Source organism: Corylus avellana, chromosome ca8 (assembly GCF_901000735.1).
Source record: "Corylus avellana chromosome ca8, CavTom2PMs-1.0".
In the NCBI taxonomy this organism is placed as follows: domain Eukaryota; kingdom Viridiplantae; phylum Streptophyta; class Magnoliopsida; order Fagales; family Betulaceae; genus Corylus; species Corylus avellana.
In genome coordinates this window covers 2773284-2793968 of record NC_081548.1, presented here as the reverse complement: position 1 = coordinate 2793968, position 20685 = coordinate 2773284, and the positions used below count along the sequence as shown (strand labels likewise).

The following is a 20685-nucleotide window of genomic DNA, read 5'->3' as shown; positions in this document are numbered from 1 at the left end:
GTACCCTAAAACTGCATAGCAAGGTGGTGTTTGGAGATAGGGAGACCCACCTGATGCTTCTCTCTAGTTGGATAATATATATATATATATATATGCAGTTTATTTTCTTTAATTTCTACGCCCCCATGTCACCACATGTTTGAGAAATTTACCAGCAAAAAATATGTGAAATATGACTTTGTATAATGCTTCTAGTACCAAAGTAGATGCAGTAGATGTTGAACTTAATAAATGAGTTTGACCTAAAAGGGTGGAGAGAGAGGCTCAAATTCTAGATTTCTGTGAAATAGTCTTCTACCCATTATAACTGTTATAATTACATGACATGACGTTTATTACGTCAGTCATTAATTAACTTAATATTTAGGTTATAAATTTATTGAAGTGTTACATGACTGATATAATAAATATCACGTTTGTTTGTTAATATTTGATGCGATAATATGATTGATAACCGTAATTATTACTATTAAACGAAGGCACTTGTAAGTCAAATTTCATTTCATTTACACAATATTTACAAAATTATGCCTATAATACAAAAAAACGGATCGTCTCGATTTTAAATGAAATGAAAAGTATTCATTTAATAAGACAAATTTACAATAATGCAGTATACCCTATTGAAATTTATTAACGGAGGATGGCAAAACTTTCATTTAACAGGTAGGAGGTTTAAAGGGACCATTCAAAATAATTTTCAGTGGACAATTCCCTATGTCCTGAAGCCTTGAAAAATGGACTTATTGCTGGCAGGCCATCATTGGTTCGAAAATCAACTCCAAATTTGATATTGTTGCACAATTATTACACCCAATCCACCAAGAAAGAATGATGGGTTCTGGATTTATTATCCCACACAGCTCAACACAACGTTATAGGCCTCAAACAATGCAAGCAAGCAGCTTCAATTTTTCTGGAAATTTCTATTTGGCTTCCAGGAAATTTCACAGATCATGATACTCATCCAATCAGATTTTGGTCTAAGATGGGAGGAAATGGGGGGAAGCAGTCCAATATGATAGGAAGGACATTTAATATGCAGTCTGAATTTGTACGTAATTTGCCCTTACTTGCAGGTACAAGCTGGAAACCAATCACTCTCACAGGGAGCGGAGGAGGAGCCACCAAATAAAGTGTTTGATAGTGCTAAGAAAAAAGCTTGTCTGGGCCAGCTGGACAATTCAACGGATACCGATGACAAAAGAAGGAAATGGGGCATGGCTGTCTCTTTGTGATCCTCATCCCATGCAATGCTCATAGGATTGCATTGGTGCAATACTTTTGTTCGGAGCCATTTATTTAATTAAATGAACCGCCGAAATGCAAAAAGAAAAAAACAATTGACTTTGAGAGTTTCTCGTAGGAGTTGCCGAACCACCCTTTAGATTTTTGGTCCATTCCCATAAGGGCGGCCTAACAACTTTTAAACGGTTAATTTGGTCACCCCAGGCCGGCCGTTTGGCAATGGCCAAATTATTATGTTGATCGATCATCTTTATGAGAAGCACCGAAAGTCAATTTTTTTTTTTCTTTGTATTATTAGTGTCATCTAAACTGTTTGTTTAAAATGAACGGTGCATACAATACCACGGGATCTCGTCTCCTTGTGGTTGTTTATCAACCATGATGTTCAAAACCTTAAAGCTTCTAAGACATGCTACAACTTGCAATGGAGCGGACGGTTTTGGTGTTGTTTTCACCATAATGGTAATGGGTCAAAACTACGATTAGTTAACAAAACCACATATCAATTGGTCATAAATTCATAATTGTCAGAAAGTAAAAAAAAAAAAAATGGTCATAATTGTCAAGCTAGAGTCATTAAGTTTGCAACTTGCAGAGGTGGCCATTTTCTAACTTATCAAACAAAGCTGCTAAAAAAAATTGATTGTCAAATTACCCGAATCACGCGTGGACTCAAATTTCTCCTAAAAAAGAAGTTTAATACATAAAATATTTAATTAAAATGAAAAATAAATTATAGAAACAGAATTTAAACTCAGATCTCTCTTTTAATATTATCATAAATTGTCAATTATCTTGAAAGATTAAAAATTAATCTAGCTAGAGTGAGAAACCAATTGAAATCATTGGAGGTTAGATTGAGTTGTTGCTCTACTTCAAGATTTGGTAGTTTTTGAGATACCAAACTAGCTAGAGTGAGAAACCAATTGAAAGTGCTTCCTTTACTTCTCAGTAAAGATATGGTTTCAATAATTAGCAAATATATGAACCCTAAAGAGGATCCCAAATCTAGAAAATAAAAAAGGGCCATATTAATTATTTACTAAATAAAAATGTGGTCTTATTCAAAAATAAAAAAAATATTAAGGCGGTCTTTGTCTATAAAATGTTGTCCGACTTCACTTGGATTAATTTTAGTTGAAATTTGACTATTAAAATTAGGATACGTGTTCTTCAACAGGGCATAAGAAACATATGTCATAATTACAACCGTTTAATTCTAAGTCAATCTACAATTTTATAAATGATTAAATTCATCGTTTTCGCTCAACTTAAGCTTTAACAATAAATAATGATTTAATATGATATCAAAATACAAAATTTTGGGTTTGAATCTTCTGATTAAATTTATTATTTCTTACGTATGAACCGAATCTAACCAAGTTTGTCCAAAGAGCATAAAAGTATATTATTATTATTATTATTGAGAATAATAAAAGGAAGGGTCCCTATTGGCTGATCCACACGTTTTGAGACTTTGGGTTTTCCTTCGTAATTGGCGCAGTCAAATTTCAAAGAGGCTGAAGAAGATTACAATTCAAACATACGATGCTTTACCCTTGACTCCTAATTTTTTTTTTCATTTGCCATTGAATACATGCACGAAATGTATCGCCAGAAAAATATAAGGAAATTTCAAAGCCACTATTTTTCTTTGACGAAATTTCTCACCTTAATTTCCAATGTTTATAGATTACAATTATATCTACTCTTTTTATATATATATGAGAAATTTTGTAAATTAATTTGTACTTGGAATTATCTGGCCTCAAATCTCACAGACCAATTTTACCAGAAACCCTTGACTGTACTTTTATTTTGTAGGAATACTATAGATGTACAGAAATTTCACTTACAACCCGGTCATGAAGAATTATCGCTGACAAACAGTAATGCGGACCAAAAATTACATCAACAACAATTATTTTAATTATGTTAAGACAAAAGGTTTTTCATTTTTAACGAAACATTATGTAATACACCAAATGGCTAGGTGTTTGGAAAGAATAATGTCCTGTCGTTGTTCTAAGATCACTATTTTAATTTAAAAAATCCCTTTTTTTTTGTTTTTGTGAATAGACATCCTTAATTGATAATAAAACAAATCTTTTTCACATGGGTACGTTGGTCGGAAAGAAACCAATTTTACGTACCCTACAAATACGAAGTAGTCCTATCACACTTCACACGTACCCCTACCTTACCTATCTCAACATTATTTCCTATTGTTTCACCTCAAGTGAAAAGGGCAATTTTTTATTTTTTATTTTTTTTTTTAATTCAAAACTATAAAATTGTTACATTTCTTTTTCTTAAAAAATAGCATATATGAAAAATATATTTTTTTTTAATAAATTTTTTTTCTAATTTTATTAATATTATTAAAAAAATATGTATTTCTCACATCGTCAAAAATTTGGAGAAAAATTATGTCTCTTTCTCTAATAATAAACCCATCATAAAATTTGAGGATAGAATAAAATTAGATTATTATGTAAAATGATTTTAAAGAATATATTTTTAATTCAAAATTTGAAAAGTGTTTTGTATTTTTTTTAAAAAAAATATTATGTAATTTGAATTATTTGTTAATAATTTTTAAACATTATATTTGTATTTTCAAAGAAGTTCAACGAGCGGAGTCTTTCAACTTGAAGCTCAAGACTAAATTTTTCAGGCAGGAAAGTCTCCCTCCCCCACCCCACCCCTTCACAACGTTTCCTTCCATTGTATAAAAACCCCAATCCTTCACATTTCTCAAACAAAACAAAAACCCTACAGACCCTTCTACTTTCCTCATCCCACCCCTCACAAACAACAAAATGTCTCCCCAGTCCTCCCCCTTCCCCTCCTGCTTCCGCCCATCCCCCACCACCAATGACGATCACCACCACCACGCTCCACCGCCGCAGCCGCCGCCCGTCTCCGGCAACGCCAACCTCACCACCTGTCTCTACCACACTCACATCGGCCTCTTCTCCCTCACCTGGTCTCGCTCCCTTCTCACCCACTCCCTCAACCTTAATCTCCTCCACGACCACCACCACCCATTTGAATCTCCTCCTCCGCTTTCTTCTTCTTCTTTTTCTTCTTCTTCTTCTTCCCCATATTCTTTCCAGCTCCACATCGCCCCCTTCATTTTCTGGAAAAAGCACGGATCCAAAAAGCTCAACTCCAACACCCAAATCTTTTGGGACCTGACAAAAGCCAAGTTCCGGTCCGGCGGGCCTGAGCCCCATTCCGGCTTCTACATCGCCGTAGTTGTCGACGGCGAAATCGCGCTTCTCGTCGGCGACTGCACTAAAGAAGCCTACGCCAAAACCAAAGCCCAGAAGCCAAAAAGTTCCCAGCTTCTCGTCCTGAAAAGAGAGCATGTCTTCGCCAACAAAATCTACACCACGAGAGCAAGAATCGGAGGAAAAACGAGGGAAATACGGATTGATTGCGGGTACAATGACGACACCAGGCTCTGTTTCTTCGTCGACAACAAAAAGGTCCTGCAGATAAAGCGCATAAAGTGGAAATTCAGAGGCAACGAGAAAATCGAAGTCGATGGGGTTCCCGTGCAGATCTCGTGGGACGTCTACAACTGGTTGTTCGAGAAAGACAACGACGACGGGCGCGCCGTTTTCATGTTCAGGTTCGAAGAAGACGAAAAAGAGAAAGAGAAGGAGGCGGATTCTTTGAGCGAGAAAAACGGGATGGCTTTGTGCGCGCAACAGAGCTGGAGTACTGGGTTGAGCAGGATCGAATGGAGGAAGATGAGGAAGAGCTTGTCGTCGTCGTCGGTTTCCATGTCGTCGTCGGCGGGGTCTTCCGGAGGAAGCTCCGTGATGGACTGGGCCACCACGGAGGAGAGTGAGTTGGTGGGCCCATCTGGGTTTTCTCTGGTGGTTTATGCTTGGAAGAGGTGAAGTTTTTGCAGAGGTCTCCGTTGTTTTCCGATTTGGTAAATCCTCCATTAATTGATTTAGTTTTCTCTCTCACTAACCCCATTTGTTGTTCAACACCTAAACGAATAAAGCAGCTTACAAAGCCAGACAATATGAAGCTTCATTCATACATACATAGCTAAATCTAACACCCTCTCTCTCCCTAGTCCCTCCGAACAAATTCTTTTTTCTCTTTCCTGTTGGATTCCTTGTACTTACCAATCACTTGTAAAATACATGTACTCTGTTTTTTTTGTAATAAATTTGGTACATTTAAGGTTGTCATTTTTGAGTTCCAAACTCCAATAATTCTTGTCTGAATTGTTATAGCATATTTACTGCTGCAAACGAGAGGTGCCCGAGCATCAATTAATTTTTTTACATTTATTGTTCGAATTCTTTGAATTGAAAAAAAAAAAAATAATAAATAAATAAATAAATAATGGGGAAGAAAAGCAAAGAGGAAGGCAGGAGGAAGGCTTTGTTGATGGTTTACTTGGGGGATTATCTTTGTGGATTGTGGGTGTGGTCTGAGTTATTCGATCTGGCAAGAACAGTAGGTGCGAACTTGTCAAAGTCTCCGACCATAGGACAAGAGGCATGTGAGGAGGGTCTTTTTCAACATTTCTTTTGGTTTTTAATAAATATTTCTTGGTTTTATGTATGAATATGGACAACCTTAAGACCTACCGTAACAACCAATCTCAACCGCTATATCTATATCTATATATATATATATATTTATTTATTTTTTGTTAAAATGTTCTTGGATGAATAGAGAGGTTCCTTGGAGGGTAAGTTTAAAAGAGGGCAAATCCATGTACGAGGTGAGAAATAGCCGATGTGGTTCGTGGAAACAAAAGAAAACTTGTTTTTGTCTGCTATCTTTTTTTGTCTGCGAAGAATTGGTCAGTTCCGTGACTTCAAATTTTCACAGAATATAAATTCATAATGAACTTATCCTTAAATTTTTATGAAAGACTCACAAATTTTATTTTAAAATTATTTTAACTATTTATTTTTTAAAAATTATTTAAGTTTTTTTCTTTGTATTTTAGTTATTCACTTTATTATTTTATTTATTTTTAAAATTCTATATGAATATTTTGTAAAGAAAAATTAAGTGTGAGTAAATACGATACTAATTCGACAAATTTTTACAATTTTTTTATTCTACGGAGGGGGGCCGTAGGAATAGAGCTCTGGGGACTAGGAGCTAGGGGCTAGGGGCCCTCTAGGCCTGTCCCTACCCTACCCTTGAGACTTAAGGGTCAAGATTGTCAGGAGTTTTGAAAGAATGGGTGATATAATAATAGAGTCCAGTTGTTAAAGGACGATTATTTGTCAGCATATAATGATATATATATATTCGAGTGAGACATGCTGTACTTCCACATCTTAATTATATAGTAAATATTTAGAAGAAATTAATAAAAATAAATGAGAGATAAAAAATATCATTTATTTATTTATATACAAAATCATTGCGAAAAAGCAAGCAAGTGCCTTTAGTTTAGGTTGTTATTAAAAAAAAAAAAGTTACATTAAATTTAGACCGTCAAAAAAATTATAGAATATAAATTTTTTCATAAACGCATTCATTGTAATGGAGAGTGTTTATTTTATGGTTTAAATTAAAAATAGTATATATATGTTGTTATATAGTAAATATGTTATTACGTTATTTAAAAAAAACGTAATGTCGTGTGTATTGTTAAATACAATAAATCAAAATCTAAGCAAACTTGGTATCTCCCTCCCGTCTAGCAGTCATCATCTCTCTTTGTTAATGGGATCCTCGAAGGCAATTAATTGGTATGTGTAATGTGTTAATGGCCACATTGCTTCATGTGAAATTAGGTGGAACAAGAATTAATTTATTTCCGCAATATTAGAGGCTGGTCTGGCTACAGTTGCAAGAATTTATTAATTAATATACAATTTCCCACATCCCTTAATGGGTACAATAATTGTCACACATTTTCCAAGTTCTTGACCATATGCTACCAAGACTACAAGATGCATGTGAAGTTGGTAACTTCTCTACAGTTTTCGTGGGTGTGTATAGTAAGTATCACGGGATTGAGATTTACAGTGTACCGGGCATTAATAGTTCTTATGTAGACCGTTTATTTTAATCGAAGGGTCCAAAATAAGATACATCATCAAAGGATGACTTGACTCAAACTTTCTTTCTTTTTAGTTTCCAATCCCTACTTCTATCATGGATCCCAATCTCAATCTTGATTAAGGGTGTTTAGATGGAAGGTTAAAAATCACCTTGTATTCATTATCTTTTTTTAAAAAAAAGTAAAAATGGTAGGTCAGCACATAGCAACCTCACATGAGGGGCCTAGACGGTGAAAACCGCAAACGCTCCCTCAAATCTAACTAAGTCATAACCTGACCCAGCCCCACTAAGGCATCAATGAAAATTCAAGGCAGCTAATATTAATCAGATATATGTGGAGATTATTTATTACGGAGATTCAAACCCACGCCCTAATACATACCCTAACTACTTGAAAATTTCCTTGAGCCATTGAACCACCACTATTAATGATTTTTGTTTGTATAGCTTACTAGCAAATTTTCTGCTCTTAATTTCGAATAGGCAAATTCTATATATCTAGTATTCGAACATATGTGGATGAATAGCAAAATATGGTAATGGAGGTACTCCTCTCTTCCTCTCTCTCTCTCTCTCTCTCTCTCTATATATATATATATATGCTGGAATAAGTGGCTCATATTCTGCTATTGGCCCATTGGGTGTAATTAGTTTATGTGGGTCTGGGAACAAATAAGTTGTGGGGAGTATTTTGGGGTTTTCTAATAATTAGGGTTTTCCTATAAATATGTTATGTTGTAACCCTAAATCATTAAATAGTAAAATATAGCCGCACTCTGTTCTGTAGATGTAGGCACATTGTCGAACCACGTAAATCTGTATCTCAACTCTCTCTTGATCTCTCTTTTTGATTCCATATTATTCATCATTGTTGTGCATGATAACAACAATATATATATAATGTCGTTTCAAGATTTAATCCAAAAAAAAAAAGTATGCCCGTATGCCATATATAGTTATGGGCATATTACACCCACCCCGCAAGTCCACTAAAATTTGCCCTCAACAAGGTGTAGATGGATGTGACTATTGAAGAAAATGTTAGGTGCTCTTCTGATGTTCTTTTTGTGTCCTCTTATCTTATGTGAAAATTATTTTATAAAAATTAAGTGAGAGAAATAAGAACAACATTTTATTTTTATTTTTTTATAAAATAATTTTCACATAGAATTAGAAGGACACGAAAAAAACACCAAAATTTGTGTATTATCAGTTCATATAGTATAATTTAAGACAACCGTAACTCCATGGTTATCGTTACCTTTACTTTCACACCTGCTATTACCGATCTACCTAGGGCTGGCAATTTTGACACGACGCGAACACGACACGAAGTTAACAGGTATTTGGTTTGGGCTTATCGGGTTCGGGTTTTAATCTGATATACCCGATTATGACACGATTAAATTCGTGTCTGGCGGGTCGACCCGCCAGACACGTTTAATAAATGGGTCTGGCTGGTCTGGCGGGTCAATCGGGTCTGGCAGGTCAATCGGGTCTGGCGGGTCTTGGGTGACCCGCCAGACCCATTTATTTATTTTTTATTTTTTTTTATTTTTATTTTTTTAAAAAAAACCTATGTCTAAGTTCTAACTAAATTAACCCTAATACTTACCGACTCACTCACGACTTCATGTCACTCTTCACTTCACGACTTCACAGTCTTCACTTCACTGGCCTATTCCTTGTTTTTCCATTACTTTTTCTATGTGGGTCTATATATTAAAACATTATCTTTTAAATCATTATTTATATATTAAAACATTCTCTTTTAAAACGTTTTATTCTTCTTGGATGGTTAAGATAAATTTGATTAGTCCTTTGGCCTAAGAGATTCCTTTATTAAATTATTTTTTCCAATTTTGATTAAGGGCTTTTTTTTTTTTAAAAAAAAAAAAAAGGGGGGGGGTGTCGGGTCGGGTCGGGTTACCTGTTTATCGCACAAGTCATGTCTGGTCGTGTCTACCTGATATGACCCGGTTATGCTAAACGGGTTAAGCGGGTCGTGTCGGGTTATCCGGATATTTTTCGTGTTATAATCATATTAAACCCGTTAACCTGTTTAATTAAACGGGTCGTGTTTCGGGTAATTGGGTCGCGTGTCTTAACGGGTCATAATCGGGTGTACCCAATTACCTGTTTTGCCAGCCCTAGGTCTACCAACACACCAGTAAAAACTTTTCGCCCATAAATAGTTGGTCGGCCACCTCTCTTAACTGTTATGGGAGTGGCCGCAGTATCATATAAAAACATAAATGTTGTGAATAAAAAAAAATCGTTAGTTTTGTTGACCATGTCTTCGATCAATGAAAGAAACTTCGTTAAACAGCTTAATTTATTTCTATGCTTAGAAAAAAACAAAGAAAAAAGAGGGTAGCTGAAGGGAAACGGCACGGAAACATAAGGAAATGGCCAAAATGGGTGTTGGAAAAGAACGTGTAAAGGTTGACGAAAAGACCACACGACTGTCCTTTTCAGATTCCTTTGTTTGTGGAGGAAGCCTCCTCAATCTACATTTACAATTTTACAATTTGTCCAAAAACAAAGAGGGGGGAAACCAAAAAGAAGTATATATATACATTCCCATTTGGATTCTAACCATACTTTGTCCAAATAAAAGGGGGGCCACGGGACTTATACCATTTTACATGGCAACATTTATCAATAGAACAAATATATATATATATATATATATATATATATATATATATTTTTTTTTTGAGAAAATACATTTTATTTTAACCCCAATGTTTAAAAAATGACATTTCCCAAACTTTCAAATTGTTACAATTCGACTATTTTGATTTTTTTTTTTCAAAATGCCCCTATCTCAAGTTTAAAAAAAAAAAATTATTATTTTTTTAAAAAATAAAAAATTAAGGGGTGGCCGGCCACCCTAGTTGGGCATGGGGTGGCTTCGGCTACCCCAGACCAGCCACCCCTTAATTTTTTTTTTTTAAAAAAATTAACTAGGGATGGGGGCATTTTGTAAATTAAAAAAAAAAAAAAAAGTCGGAATGGTCCAATTGCAACAATTTAAAAGTTTTGGGATGGGGTAAAATATCATTTTTTAAATATTAGGGTTAAAAGTGTAAATATGTGGATAATTTAGGGAAGGTAAAAACATTATGTAATACACATAAATGAATTTCACAATTCTAAATTTTCCACTGTAAAAGTCAACCGAAATAAATAGGAGTGACCTTTTCATATTGCTTAAAGTAAAAAAAACGCGGCAAGGACAATGCATCTATGCGTAAGGAGCCTCAATCATAAGCAACATGCAAAGTTTGGATTAGGCTGGCATGCAATTTCCTGTCTGAAAGGCATATACTTTCGGATAATCCCACAGAAAGGGTAAGTGTTGGGCTCACCTCTTTTCAACCGCTCCAAATTTAGGACTTATTTGTCCAAATCCGATCGTCTTTGCACTGCCCTCTTTGTTGGGGAATTGCATCCGATCCAAATTCAAAGTACTTTATGATGTTGACCCACTAATAACAAAACACAAATAAAATGATACAATCGAGCATGTTCGTAGAAGAAACCTAGGCCTTCAAATTTGTAAATGAAACTTAGTCCTTCAGATTTATGGAGTGATAGAGCTTCGAATTATCTAAGTGACCGATTAAGACTCTAACACGACTTTGGATATGATTAGTTTCACATTAGGGTTTTATGTTTATCTTGCCACAACAATGACTATGTAGAAGGTTGAATGAGTTTCGTGTAAAGTTTCTAAGAAGAGTTTTGTGTCCTTCACAAATTTGTTAATGCCGACAAATATGACTTGAACCAGGTGGGATTTCCATCCAAATTACATAAGCAGTCAATGACAACTATTTGCCAGCTGATATTTATTTAATTTAAAGCCTGGAGTTAACCATAATGTGCGGCAATATAATAATTATAATTATGATACCCCAACTCTTTTTCTTTAGGTCAAAAATAACTTTAAATCTCTACCCAAATAGGTTACCACATTTTGTCATACTTTTATTTCACTTTGTTGACATGGCACTATTAGTAAACCTTGTATTTTTTTTTTCAAACAAGGATTGATTGGTAGTATTTTTTTTTTTTTTTTGACATGTCCACACAAGGGAAGGAGGAGAGAGAATTCGAACTAGTGACCTACTGACCTCCGCTTCATTAGGCGTGGTCAACAGCTGATTGAGCTATCCCTTGGGACGGAATGATTGGTAGTATTAAAATAAAAGCAGGGGCGCAACCACAAAATTTTAAAATGTTTTTAGATATTTCTATGAAATGGACCTACAAAGTTAATTTTTACCCTCAAATTTTTTTTTTTTTTTTTTAGTTTTGTCCCCCTCTTCTAAATCTCTAGTTCCGCCTATGGATAAAAAAGTAATGCTATAAATTATATTCTTTTATCCCGATAAATGTTATAAACCACATTTTTATTCCATAATATTAAAGTGGTAGTACCAACCAACCTTTATATATATATAAAATTTAGTGTGACGTGATGAAAAAAATATCTGGACCTAATAATAATTTAGGATTTCGGTGTCCATCGAAGAAGATCAAAATTCAAATGGCACAACTTGCTGGACTTGAACCCAAAAGCAGCGATTAAAGTCAGGTGCATTTTCCATTGGGCCATCTGCACTTGTCTATTGCCCAATGGCCATTTGCCACCCTTGGAAAACGTTCATAATGGGTGGGCTCCAATTGACCTCTTTTCTCCAACAATTGGAATCATTTTTTACCCATTTTTCCCTCCTCCTTTGCAACATCCAAAGAGAATTTTGATTTAGTTTCTCGCTTGCACTTTCCACCAATCTTCGCTAGAAAGAGTTAGGAGATTAACACATCTCATTATCTTTGTGGGACTCTTAAGATTTGTCAAAAAACTAGTCTAAATTGATTTTTGCCTCTAATGGAAATTATCTATTTTACGGTTTAGACTTTGATTTGTTGCATTTAACAGTGTACATGTCATTCAATGGCAACATTTTCACTATATGCCAACATATTGACTCTGTGAAATCTAATATAAACCATAAAATTACTTGAAATAGAGGGGAACCTATTTCTTTTTCATCTTTATATTTCTTAGATTAGTAGCTTCTCAAATCCATGTCGACTTCACATGACGATTCAAACTCACTATATTGCTTGCGATTTGAAAATTCAGACCAGTTTTTTAACAACACATTCGCAAGCAATACACTATTTTGGGATTTCATTTAAAACCGTACTTTCAGCGTGCGATTCCGCACGGCCACACGAATTCTAGAGACCAAGATAATTAAGGAGAACACCCACCTTGTCTTTACTTCCCAGCACATGATGAGCCCAAGCCCATGTCATATTTATCCCGTAATGCCGACAAGGAAAACATTTTGATGGAAAATGGGGCCGCTAATAAGATTGTTAAAGCATCTCACACCTAATAAAACAAGACCTCTCCCTCCAACCCATAATGATAAAGCAGCTAGGCTCCCCCACTCCCAACTACTTTGATCATAGTCTTCATGCATTCACATTGAATATGAGGACTCATTTTTATGTCTCCACCTTTCAATGGCTTCAATTTCTCACCAGTCATGCAGATTATACATACATGTTCAATACCCAATATTTTCCAATATTTTCCCCTGCCCTTGAGCAGCACCAGAAAAACTAAGGCAACATGTAGTCCACAAGGAAGAAGCTGAGAATTGGAAAGGCATTATTATATCTTTCCATTCAACTATTCAAGTAAAAACAGGGGATTTTACAGAACAGAAACGCTGCCACATTTTTCAAGCAGCTGTTTCCACAACCATGAGAAAAGAACAGTAAAACTAATTAAAATAGACAGGGATTTACTGTTTTGCCTTTTTTTTTTTTTTGTTTAATTCTAACACCTATAAACTATCAAACCAGACTGCCATTACAGCTTTAAAGTCAAGGTTGTGGCTGGAGCAGAATCAATCATAGACAAACATGGAGGGAGAGAACGTCTTTGTCTACTAGTACTTTTGATTGCAGCACTTGGAGGACAAGAAGATAATGAAGGAGGTGGACGATTAGTAGAAGTTGGGAACCTACTTGACTGGCTCCTCAATTTCTTCTTATCTCCTTCATAAACCCTATCTCCTGATTTAACTTGCCGAACTTTTGTCTCACTGACATTAGCTGGAAGGACACAATTGCAGAAAGAACCTATAATTCATCCAAAAACAGATTATTAGAAAATTATGCCACATTTGTTTGCTAAGGTAGGAAACAAGAAAAGAAAAGAAAAAATTAAGGACGTTGGTGTTTGGAAAGTGGCTGTTAGAATGGGTACTGACAGACACCATTTCAGTTGCATTTGCAGCATAACTAATAGGCACTTCTTTCACTACAATCATATACTTCCTTCAATATAAAAGAAAGCGGCAAGTAAATTTGAAGAGATTTCTTTTCAAATGCAGGCTGGGCCTATCAACCCTATTCTTCTCATGTTATACAACCCATCCATGATTTATCATATCCACACAAAAGACAACCCGATGCAACAGCATGAATTCATATTCTCTCTCCTCTATTTATTTCATTGAATTTCAGATTTTAAGCTTTTCATTATTGACACAAGAACATCTATGCAAAAGTAGCAATGGATTGGCTGAATAGAACAGGCACATAGTACATCTAAGCAAAAGTTGCTTATAATCTTCAAAAACAAGGACAGAAGAAAACATAATAGGTTGAGAGCCAAGAGCCAATTTCATGACATTGCTTTGTTCTCTTTCCCTACTCTGATATTTGCCAATGAAAACATCCATTCATTAATTCCTGAAAGCAACTTTTTAGCAAGAGCTCAAATCGGGACATTGAAGAACATAATAGTATCAGACTAAATGCGGTGGAATTTGTGATGGCATGTGACAGAAAGGGAAACTGCTGTGGGTAGTCCAAGTAAATTTGGAGGTGAATCTTTCATGGTGCCAGCAGTGATAATGATGGTAAGGGTAGAGCATTCTAATGGTTGCATCAATGATTTTGTGTAAGCATTTGAAAAGCTGTGAGCAAGAGTTGTGTTGTGGTGGCACTAATGGCAGCAGTATAGTGGTGGTACAAGGGTGGTGTTAATTATGGTGAAACAAGTGGTTGTAGTTTATGCTGTGAATGGCAAGAATTCATCACGAAGGAGAACAGAGAGATTGGCACGTATTCGGATATGCGGTACACGCTGTTAGGTACATAGTATTGTCACTAACCTAGCAAATGTTTGTTCAATCTTTTTTCTTTTTTTGTATTTTCTGTTTCTAAATTCTGGTTTTTGGCCCTTGTATGTTCCATGCAACAAGGGCTCATCTTTTGGCACATTTATTTGTCAACACAGAACCTACAGTTTTAAACTTCTAAATTTTCTTTTATTTTCCACAATCTTCTCAACAAGTAAGCAGATAGTTCATACAAAGAAACAAAAATATGAAAGCTAATGAGCAACGATTTGGTCGATCCCTTACCAAGTCGAGCAAGTCGGTTGACCCAATTAGGAATAGGTTTCCGGGTCAATTTGACACACACATCGTTGCAGAAGTGGTTGCAGTTCTTCGTAATAAGATGGTAAGTGTTTCCACAGTAATCTTCAGCTAATTTCTCCATAAAGGTACGGACCTCTTTGGGACCTAGATCAGTTCTTCCTATCAAAATCGATTTCCTGAATGTGAAACCAGGACAATGTTTTGGTTCCACTTCAAAAATTCCTGATGTCGGGTGCTCATGTGCTCCAAACCCGTATTCAACACCATGAACTGTATCAGATTAACCCCCAGAACAAACAAAGTTTTAGCAATTAAATCCCAAAACCATCAAACAAGTAAAAATCTAGAACTGCATACAAATTTGAGAGAGTTAACAAATAGGCATATCTATTATGTAATCTTATTTCCTCATGGCATTTATTTACCATCTCTTTGGTTGCCAAGAAAATTAAGGAACATCAAAATAGTTTCTTCTAAAATGTTCTTGTTTCCTAGAATATTGAGAAACTCAACTAACAAAGCCACATAGTTAAATTAACCTCAGCTAACCCAAGTTTTTCTTTCTTCTCACTTCCCAAACAATTAAACAATCTAACATTTCAATAAAAAAGTAATTATCTCCAGAGTAAACTACTCCTTTCCCAGATCCCAAATATCATACAATTAGATATAAAAAAACTAAACATCAAAATAACAAAAACTCCCATGGTAAATTTTCCAATTTCAAAGCAACCAAACAAAGAATTTGGGTTTTCATTTCGCAGATTCTACACAAAGCATAACCACAGATCCGAACTTAAACCCAAAAAGAAAAATTTGAAACAAAATTACATCCCCAAGTTCAATTAGCCATCACAAGAAAAAAATAAAATAAAATAAAATAAAAAACCCCCAATTTTTCTTTTTCCTTTCCTTCACTTTCTTAGCTCCCAAACAGGCCCCAACTCCTCAAAGAGATTAAAAAAATGGAAAAAATAAAAACCCAACATTTAAAAATGAAATTAAAAAGAACCCCAAATAAATAAATAAATAAAACAAATAAAAACATCACCTTGCACGCCAGAATGGTAGACCCCAAGGCCGAGCCAGTAGGCGTAGCCATTCATCGGCGTGAGATCGTACACATTGAGATAAACCGGCACTGCTCCTTTCTTCTTCTTCTTTGTCAACAACACCATTCTACACAACATTATTCTCACCCAAATTAACCCCTTTCTCTTCCAAAAATCTCAAAGAAGAACAGGGGAACAACAAAGGGGAGGGTGCAGATTGGAGAGAGAATCCAAGAGAGTAATGGGAATTTTCTTATTGCTTTTTTCTAGGGAGAAGCATCTTCTATCTTCGCTCTCCTTTAAGCTTCCTTCGGGCAGCCGAAAGTATCTTTTAGAATAGGCAACGTGAGCTCTGTGGCTTTATCATGGTGCCATATGTTTATGCTACATGTACAATCTACTGCTACTACTTTTACAATAAATAAATTTGCTATTTATTGGGTTTAATTAACGGATACCAACTGAAAGTGCCATTTTTTTTTTTTTTTTTTGTATGATTTGCTACGCGGAATACTCGCACAAATTTTACTAGGAAGTTGGGTTTTAGTGGACTCAAATCTCTGCAATTCCAAACAATTGGAGGGCTGCTATTTTAAATCATAGCAATGTTTGAAATTTACAGCTTTTACTTTTTATGGGGCTTTTATTTCATTTTGTTGATGTAATAGTTTTAATCGGTTTTTGGATTAATCGTTGAAAAATAAAAAAATTCTAAGGTTAATTGGTATTGTTATGTTTAAGGTAGAATAAACGTGTGATTTCTAACATTTCTAGGTTATGAGTAATGTTAAAAACGACATTTTTATTTTACAAAAGTAATATTATATACTATACAAATATTTTACAGATGCTTAAATTTCACAAAATTCATACGATAACCTTTGATGTGGGATTCATCTGTTCAAAGCAAATAAGTCTCACAATTTTTCTATATTAAACTGACTGAATTGAGAATACGATTTCTCATCCTTTATCTAAAATGAGTGATTGGTCACCTTCATACAAGTGGTTGGATTGACCGGACCACTCCAACTATTATCTTAGCCAATCAAGTGATCAACCCATTCGAAAGTAATACTATATACCATACAAACATTCTACAAATATTTTGTAAAGTTGACGTGATAAGGTCTAATTGTCCAAATTTCACAGAATTCGTACAATCTAAGAAAAAGAGGTTGTGAGGCTCACATAACTTTGGATTTTGGGACTCATCTGTTTAAGACAAATAAGCCTCACAATTTTTCTATATTAAACTGCCCAAATTTCTATGAAATTCAAGCAGCCGAATATCAAAGAATACGATTTCTCATCTTTTATCTAAATTGAGTGATTGACTACCTTCATGCAAGTGGTTGGATTCATCGGACCACTCCAACTATTATCTTGGCCAATCAACTCATTCAAAATATAAAGCAATAGTCAACCACTTTTAAAAGGGGTGGTCGAGTGCCTCAAGATCTTTCACTAATGTTGTTATTATTATTAAAAACTTTGGTAGTTTAAATTTAGGTGGTTCACTTTAAATAAAACAGCCTAAATCTTTGGAATTGCACCCACTACAATTTTCTTGAATTACATGGGGGCCTCAGTCTTGGAAACACCCAACAAACCCACGTGTAGTCAACTAAACTAGCCTCCTTTTGCAACCACCAACTGCTCCTACAAAGAGCTAGAGGCTTCTTCTTCTTCATATTTTTTATTTTTATTTTTTTTATAAAAAAAAAAAAAAAAAAAAATTGTCATAAACAGAATTGTTTGACTTGGTGGGGTTCTGTTGTCTCAATTGGCAGAGGTAGGATTAAGCAGCGTATAATCCGAGGATTTTTCTTTGGTTCTGGCTGTTTTTTAGGGTTTCTTTTGTTATTTTGTTGTGAAAATGAAAGCTATTACTATTTTATTATTACCTAAATTATATTTTGACCAAATATGCCTAACAATTCTGTTCATAAATCTCTCGTTGGAATAGGGTTTTGGGTTGATGCTATTTTTGTTTATGGAACATGTTGTTGCACCCATGTTTTCTGCATAATTATTAATCAACTCTAAGATGTGTCACTATCCACTTAATTCGATTTTTTTTTTATTTTTTTTTATTATACGATTCACATTCCACTATACGTATCAAGTATTAATATAATATGATTTATATGTGAACCTAGTTTGTATAGATCCAACCCTCCATATCCAATTCTGTGAAACCTAGAAGAATCTTGATTTTATCGATTTAAATTAGTAATTTAACACTACCTAACATGTAAAATATTTGAAATTAAAAATAGGGAGTAAACTTGAAGTTAAAGCTTGAACTCAAAACCTCAACTTTGATGTTATATGTATATATAATACATTATTAATTATCTTAAATTATTTTTAAAAAATTAATTATCTAATTAATACTTTAAAATAATAAATGCAAGTCAAAATGGCCATCACGCGTGGATGATTTTTGTTTTTGGTTTAAAAAAAGTGTTTTGAGGTGATATAAATGTGAAAATTATTTTTGTACTTTTAGAAGTGTTTTGTGTTTGAATTATATGTTAATTATTATTTTTTTTTGAAAAAGAAAGATCAGAAAACAAATATTTTAACAAACATATTGATTTTCCTCAAATGTACTTCTAAAGCCAAATTCATTATGAGTTGATCGTTAATTTACAAGATCGCCACTTAATTAGGTCGGCATACAGCATTTAGAAGTGTTTTGTGTTTGAATTGTTTGTTAATATTTTTTTTTTTTGAAAAAGAAAAATCAGAAAACAAATATTTTAACAAACATATTGATTTTCCTCAAATGTACTTCTAAAGCCAAATTCATTATGAGTTGATCGTTAATTTACAAGATCGCCACTTAATTAGGTTGGCATACAGCATTTAGATTCAATTAATCAAATCAACTACAATTTGAAGCAATGAATATTCCTTAGCGAAGAGGATTCCAAGGGCTCATGACCTTATAGATTGAAGCGATTTCATTAAAAAAGACAAAGTTTTCTTCAAATTCAATTTATTCAATTGATAAGTGTCCTTAAAGTATTTTTATTTTATTTTATTGTATATTTTAATAAATATAATTAATTATATGTCAATTTAAAAATGCATGTCATAAAGGACAAAAATTTTCTTCAAACTGTTTTGGAATAAATTTCTTCTAACCTACTCATATTTTTTTTTTAATATTCTTAATAGTCATTTATTGTCCTTTTACAAACTTAGGAACTTAAAACATTAATTTTTGAAAAATTCAAACATATTAAATGACACTTGTCACTTATTACAGTATGTTTAAGAAAATTTCCTGAAATTTGTGTCTTGTCAAAAATGGGTTGAAAGATATCTATTAAAAATGAATATGAAAAAATAAACAGAAATTTTCTCCAAATTGGTTTGGAGGAAATTTCCTTAAACTACTCTAATAAGTGTCAAGTGGGAATATGATCCTCTCCAGTCCAAAATGGACTAAAAAATATCATGTTCATGGGTAGGATTTTTTCTCAAACTACAAATGGGATACATATCCCACTAACAAAAAATAATAATAAAATATTATTTAAGATTAGAAAAAATAAGAAATAAATTAATAAAAGAAATAAGAAGTGGCTGGGCACCCCATCTTAGCCATAAGGAGTGGCAGGACCACCCCCTTTTAGCTGGGGGTGGCTCTCAATGGCCTGCCAAGGGTGGCCGGACCACCCCATGGCCCTTGGGGGTGGCCGGAAACTAAAAAAAATAATAATAATGGGTTAGCCGTTGGGGGTGGTCTAGCCACCCCTGGCACCCCAGCTAAAATGGGGTGGTCTGGCCACCCCTTATGGCCAAGATGGGTAGCCAGCCACTCCTTATCTTTTTAATTAATTTATTCTTATTATTTTTTTTAATCTTAAATAATATTTTATTATTATTATTTTTTATTAGTGAGACATGTGTCCCATTTGTGGTTCTAGAATTTTTAAGCCATGAATTGAATATTTTCCGGATGAAATAAGATCCTCTCCAGTCTATTACCACTTTATGGCTGGGATTTCTTCTTAAAAATCTTACAGCCACAAATAGGATACATGTCCTACTCCTACTTAAAAAAAGTAAATTAATAAAAAATAAGGGGTGGTCATCTCGGCCATAGGGGGTGGCCGAACCACCCCATTTCAGTTGGGGGTGGCCAAACCACCCCCTAAAGCCAAACTAATATATATATATTGTTTGGCCCTTGGGGGCGGTCCTGCCACCCCCAAGGGCCAAACAAATTTTTTTTCTTTTTTAGATCTAGCCCTTGAAGGTGGTCTAGCTAGGGTTGGCAATTTTGACACGACCTGCGAAGCCAACACGAACACGACATGAAGTTAACAGGTATTGGGTTTGGGCTTATCGGGTTTGGGTCTACCCGATTACGACACGATTAAATTCGTGTCTGGCAAGTCGACCCGACGGGTCCACGGGTCGACCCGCCAGACACGTTTAAAAAATGGGTCAGCCGGGTCAACCGGGTCTGGCGGGTCAACCGGGTCTAGTGGGGTGACCCGCCAGACCCATTTATTTATTTTATTTTATTATTTTTTTAAAAAAAACCTATGTCTAAGTTCTAACTAAGTTACCCCTAACACTTACTAACTCACTCACGGCTTTACTTCACTCTTCACTTCACGGCTTTACTTCATTGGCCTATTCCTTGTTTTTCTATTACTTTATCCATGTGAGTCTATATATTAAAACATTCTATTTTTAATCATTATTTATATACTAAAACATTCTCTTCTAAAACCTTTTTTATTCTTCTTGGACGGTTAGGATAAATTTGACTAGTCCTTTGGCCCAAGAGATCCCTTTATTAAATTATTTTT

General features: G+C 34.6%; 2 protein-coding genes across 2 annotated transcripts; one reads left to right on the top strand and one right to left on the bottom strand.

Annotated features, from left to right (window-relative positions):
- The first annotated feature begins 4006 nt into the window (after nucleotides 1-4006).
- Nucleotides 4007-5465, top strand: LOC132190008 (uncharacterized). Its single transcript, XM_059604877.1, has one exon. The coding sequence runs from the start codon at nucleotides 4071-4073 to the stop codon at nucleotides 5160-5162; it is 1092 nt and encodes a 363-aa protein (XP_059460860.1). The 5' UTR covers nucleotides 4007-4070; the 3' UTR covers nucleotides 5163-5465.
- A 7413-nt stretch (nucleotides 5466-12878) lies between these two features.
- Nucleotides 12879-16255, bottom strand: LOC132190599 (deSI-like protein At4g17486). Its single transcript, XM_059605634.1, has 3 exons — nucleotides 15847-16255; nucleotides 14778-15065; nucleotides 12879-13485 (listed from the first exon to the last, which is right to left on the bottom strand). The coding sequence occupies exons 1-3, from the start codon at nucleotides 15983-15985 to the stop codon at nucleotides 13214-13216; spliced, it is 699 nt and encodes a 232-aa protein (XP_059461617.1). The 5' UTR covers nucleotides 15986-16255; the 3' UTR covers nucleotides 12879-13213.
- Between the last annotated feature and the right edge of the window lie 4430 nt (nucleotides 16256-20685).

Bases quoted from the DNA above. Each gene is read 5' to 3' on its own strand.
- LOC132190599 (XM_059605634.1), bottom strand. From the start codon at position 15,985: ATGTTGTGTAGAATGGTGTTGTTGACAAAGAAGAAGAAGAAAGGAGCA. The intron at 15,066-15,846 runs GTGATGTTTTTA...AATCTGATACAG, and splicing joins CTACCATTCTGGCGTGCAAG to TTCATGGTGTTGAATACGGG. The intron at 13,486-14,777 runs GTAAGGGATCGA...GATGAATTATAG, and splicing joins CAACCGACTTGCTCGACTTG to GTTCTTTCTGCAATTGTGTC.
- LOC132190008 (XM_059604877.1), top strand. From the start codon at position 4,071: ATGTCTCCCCAGTCCTCCCCCTTCCCCTCCTGCTTCCGCCCATCCCCC.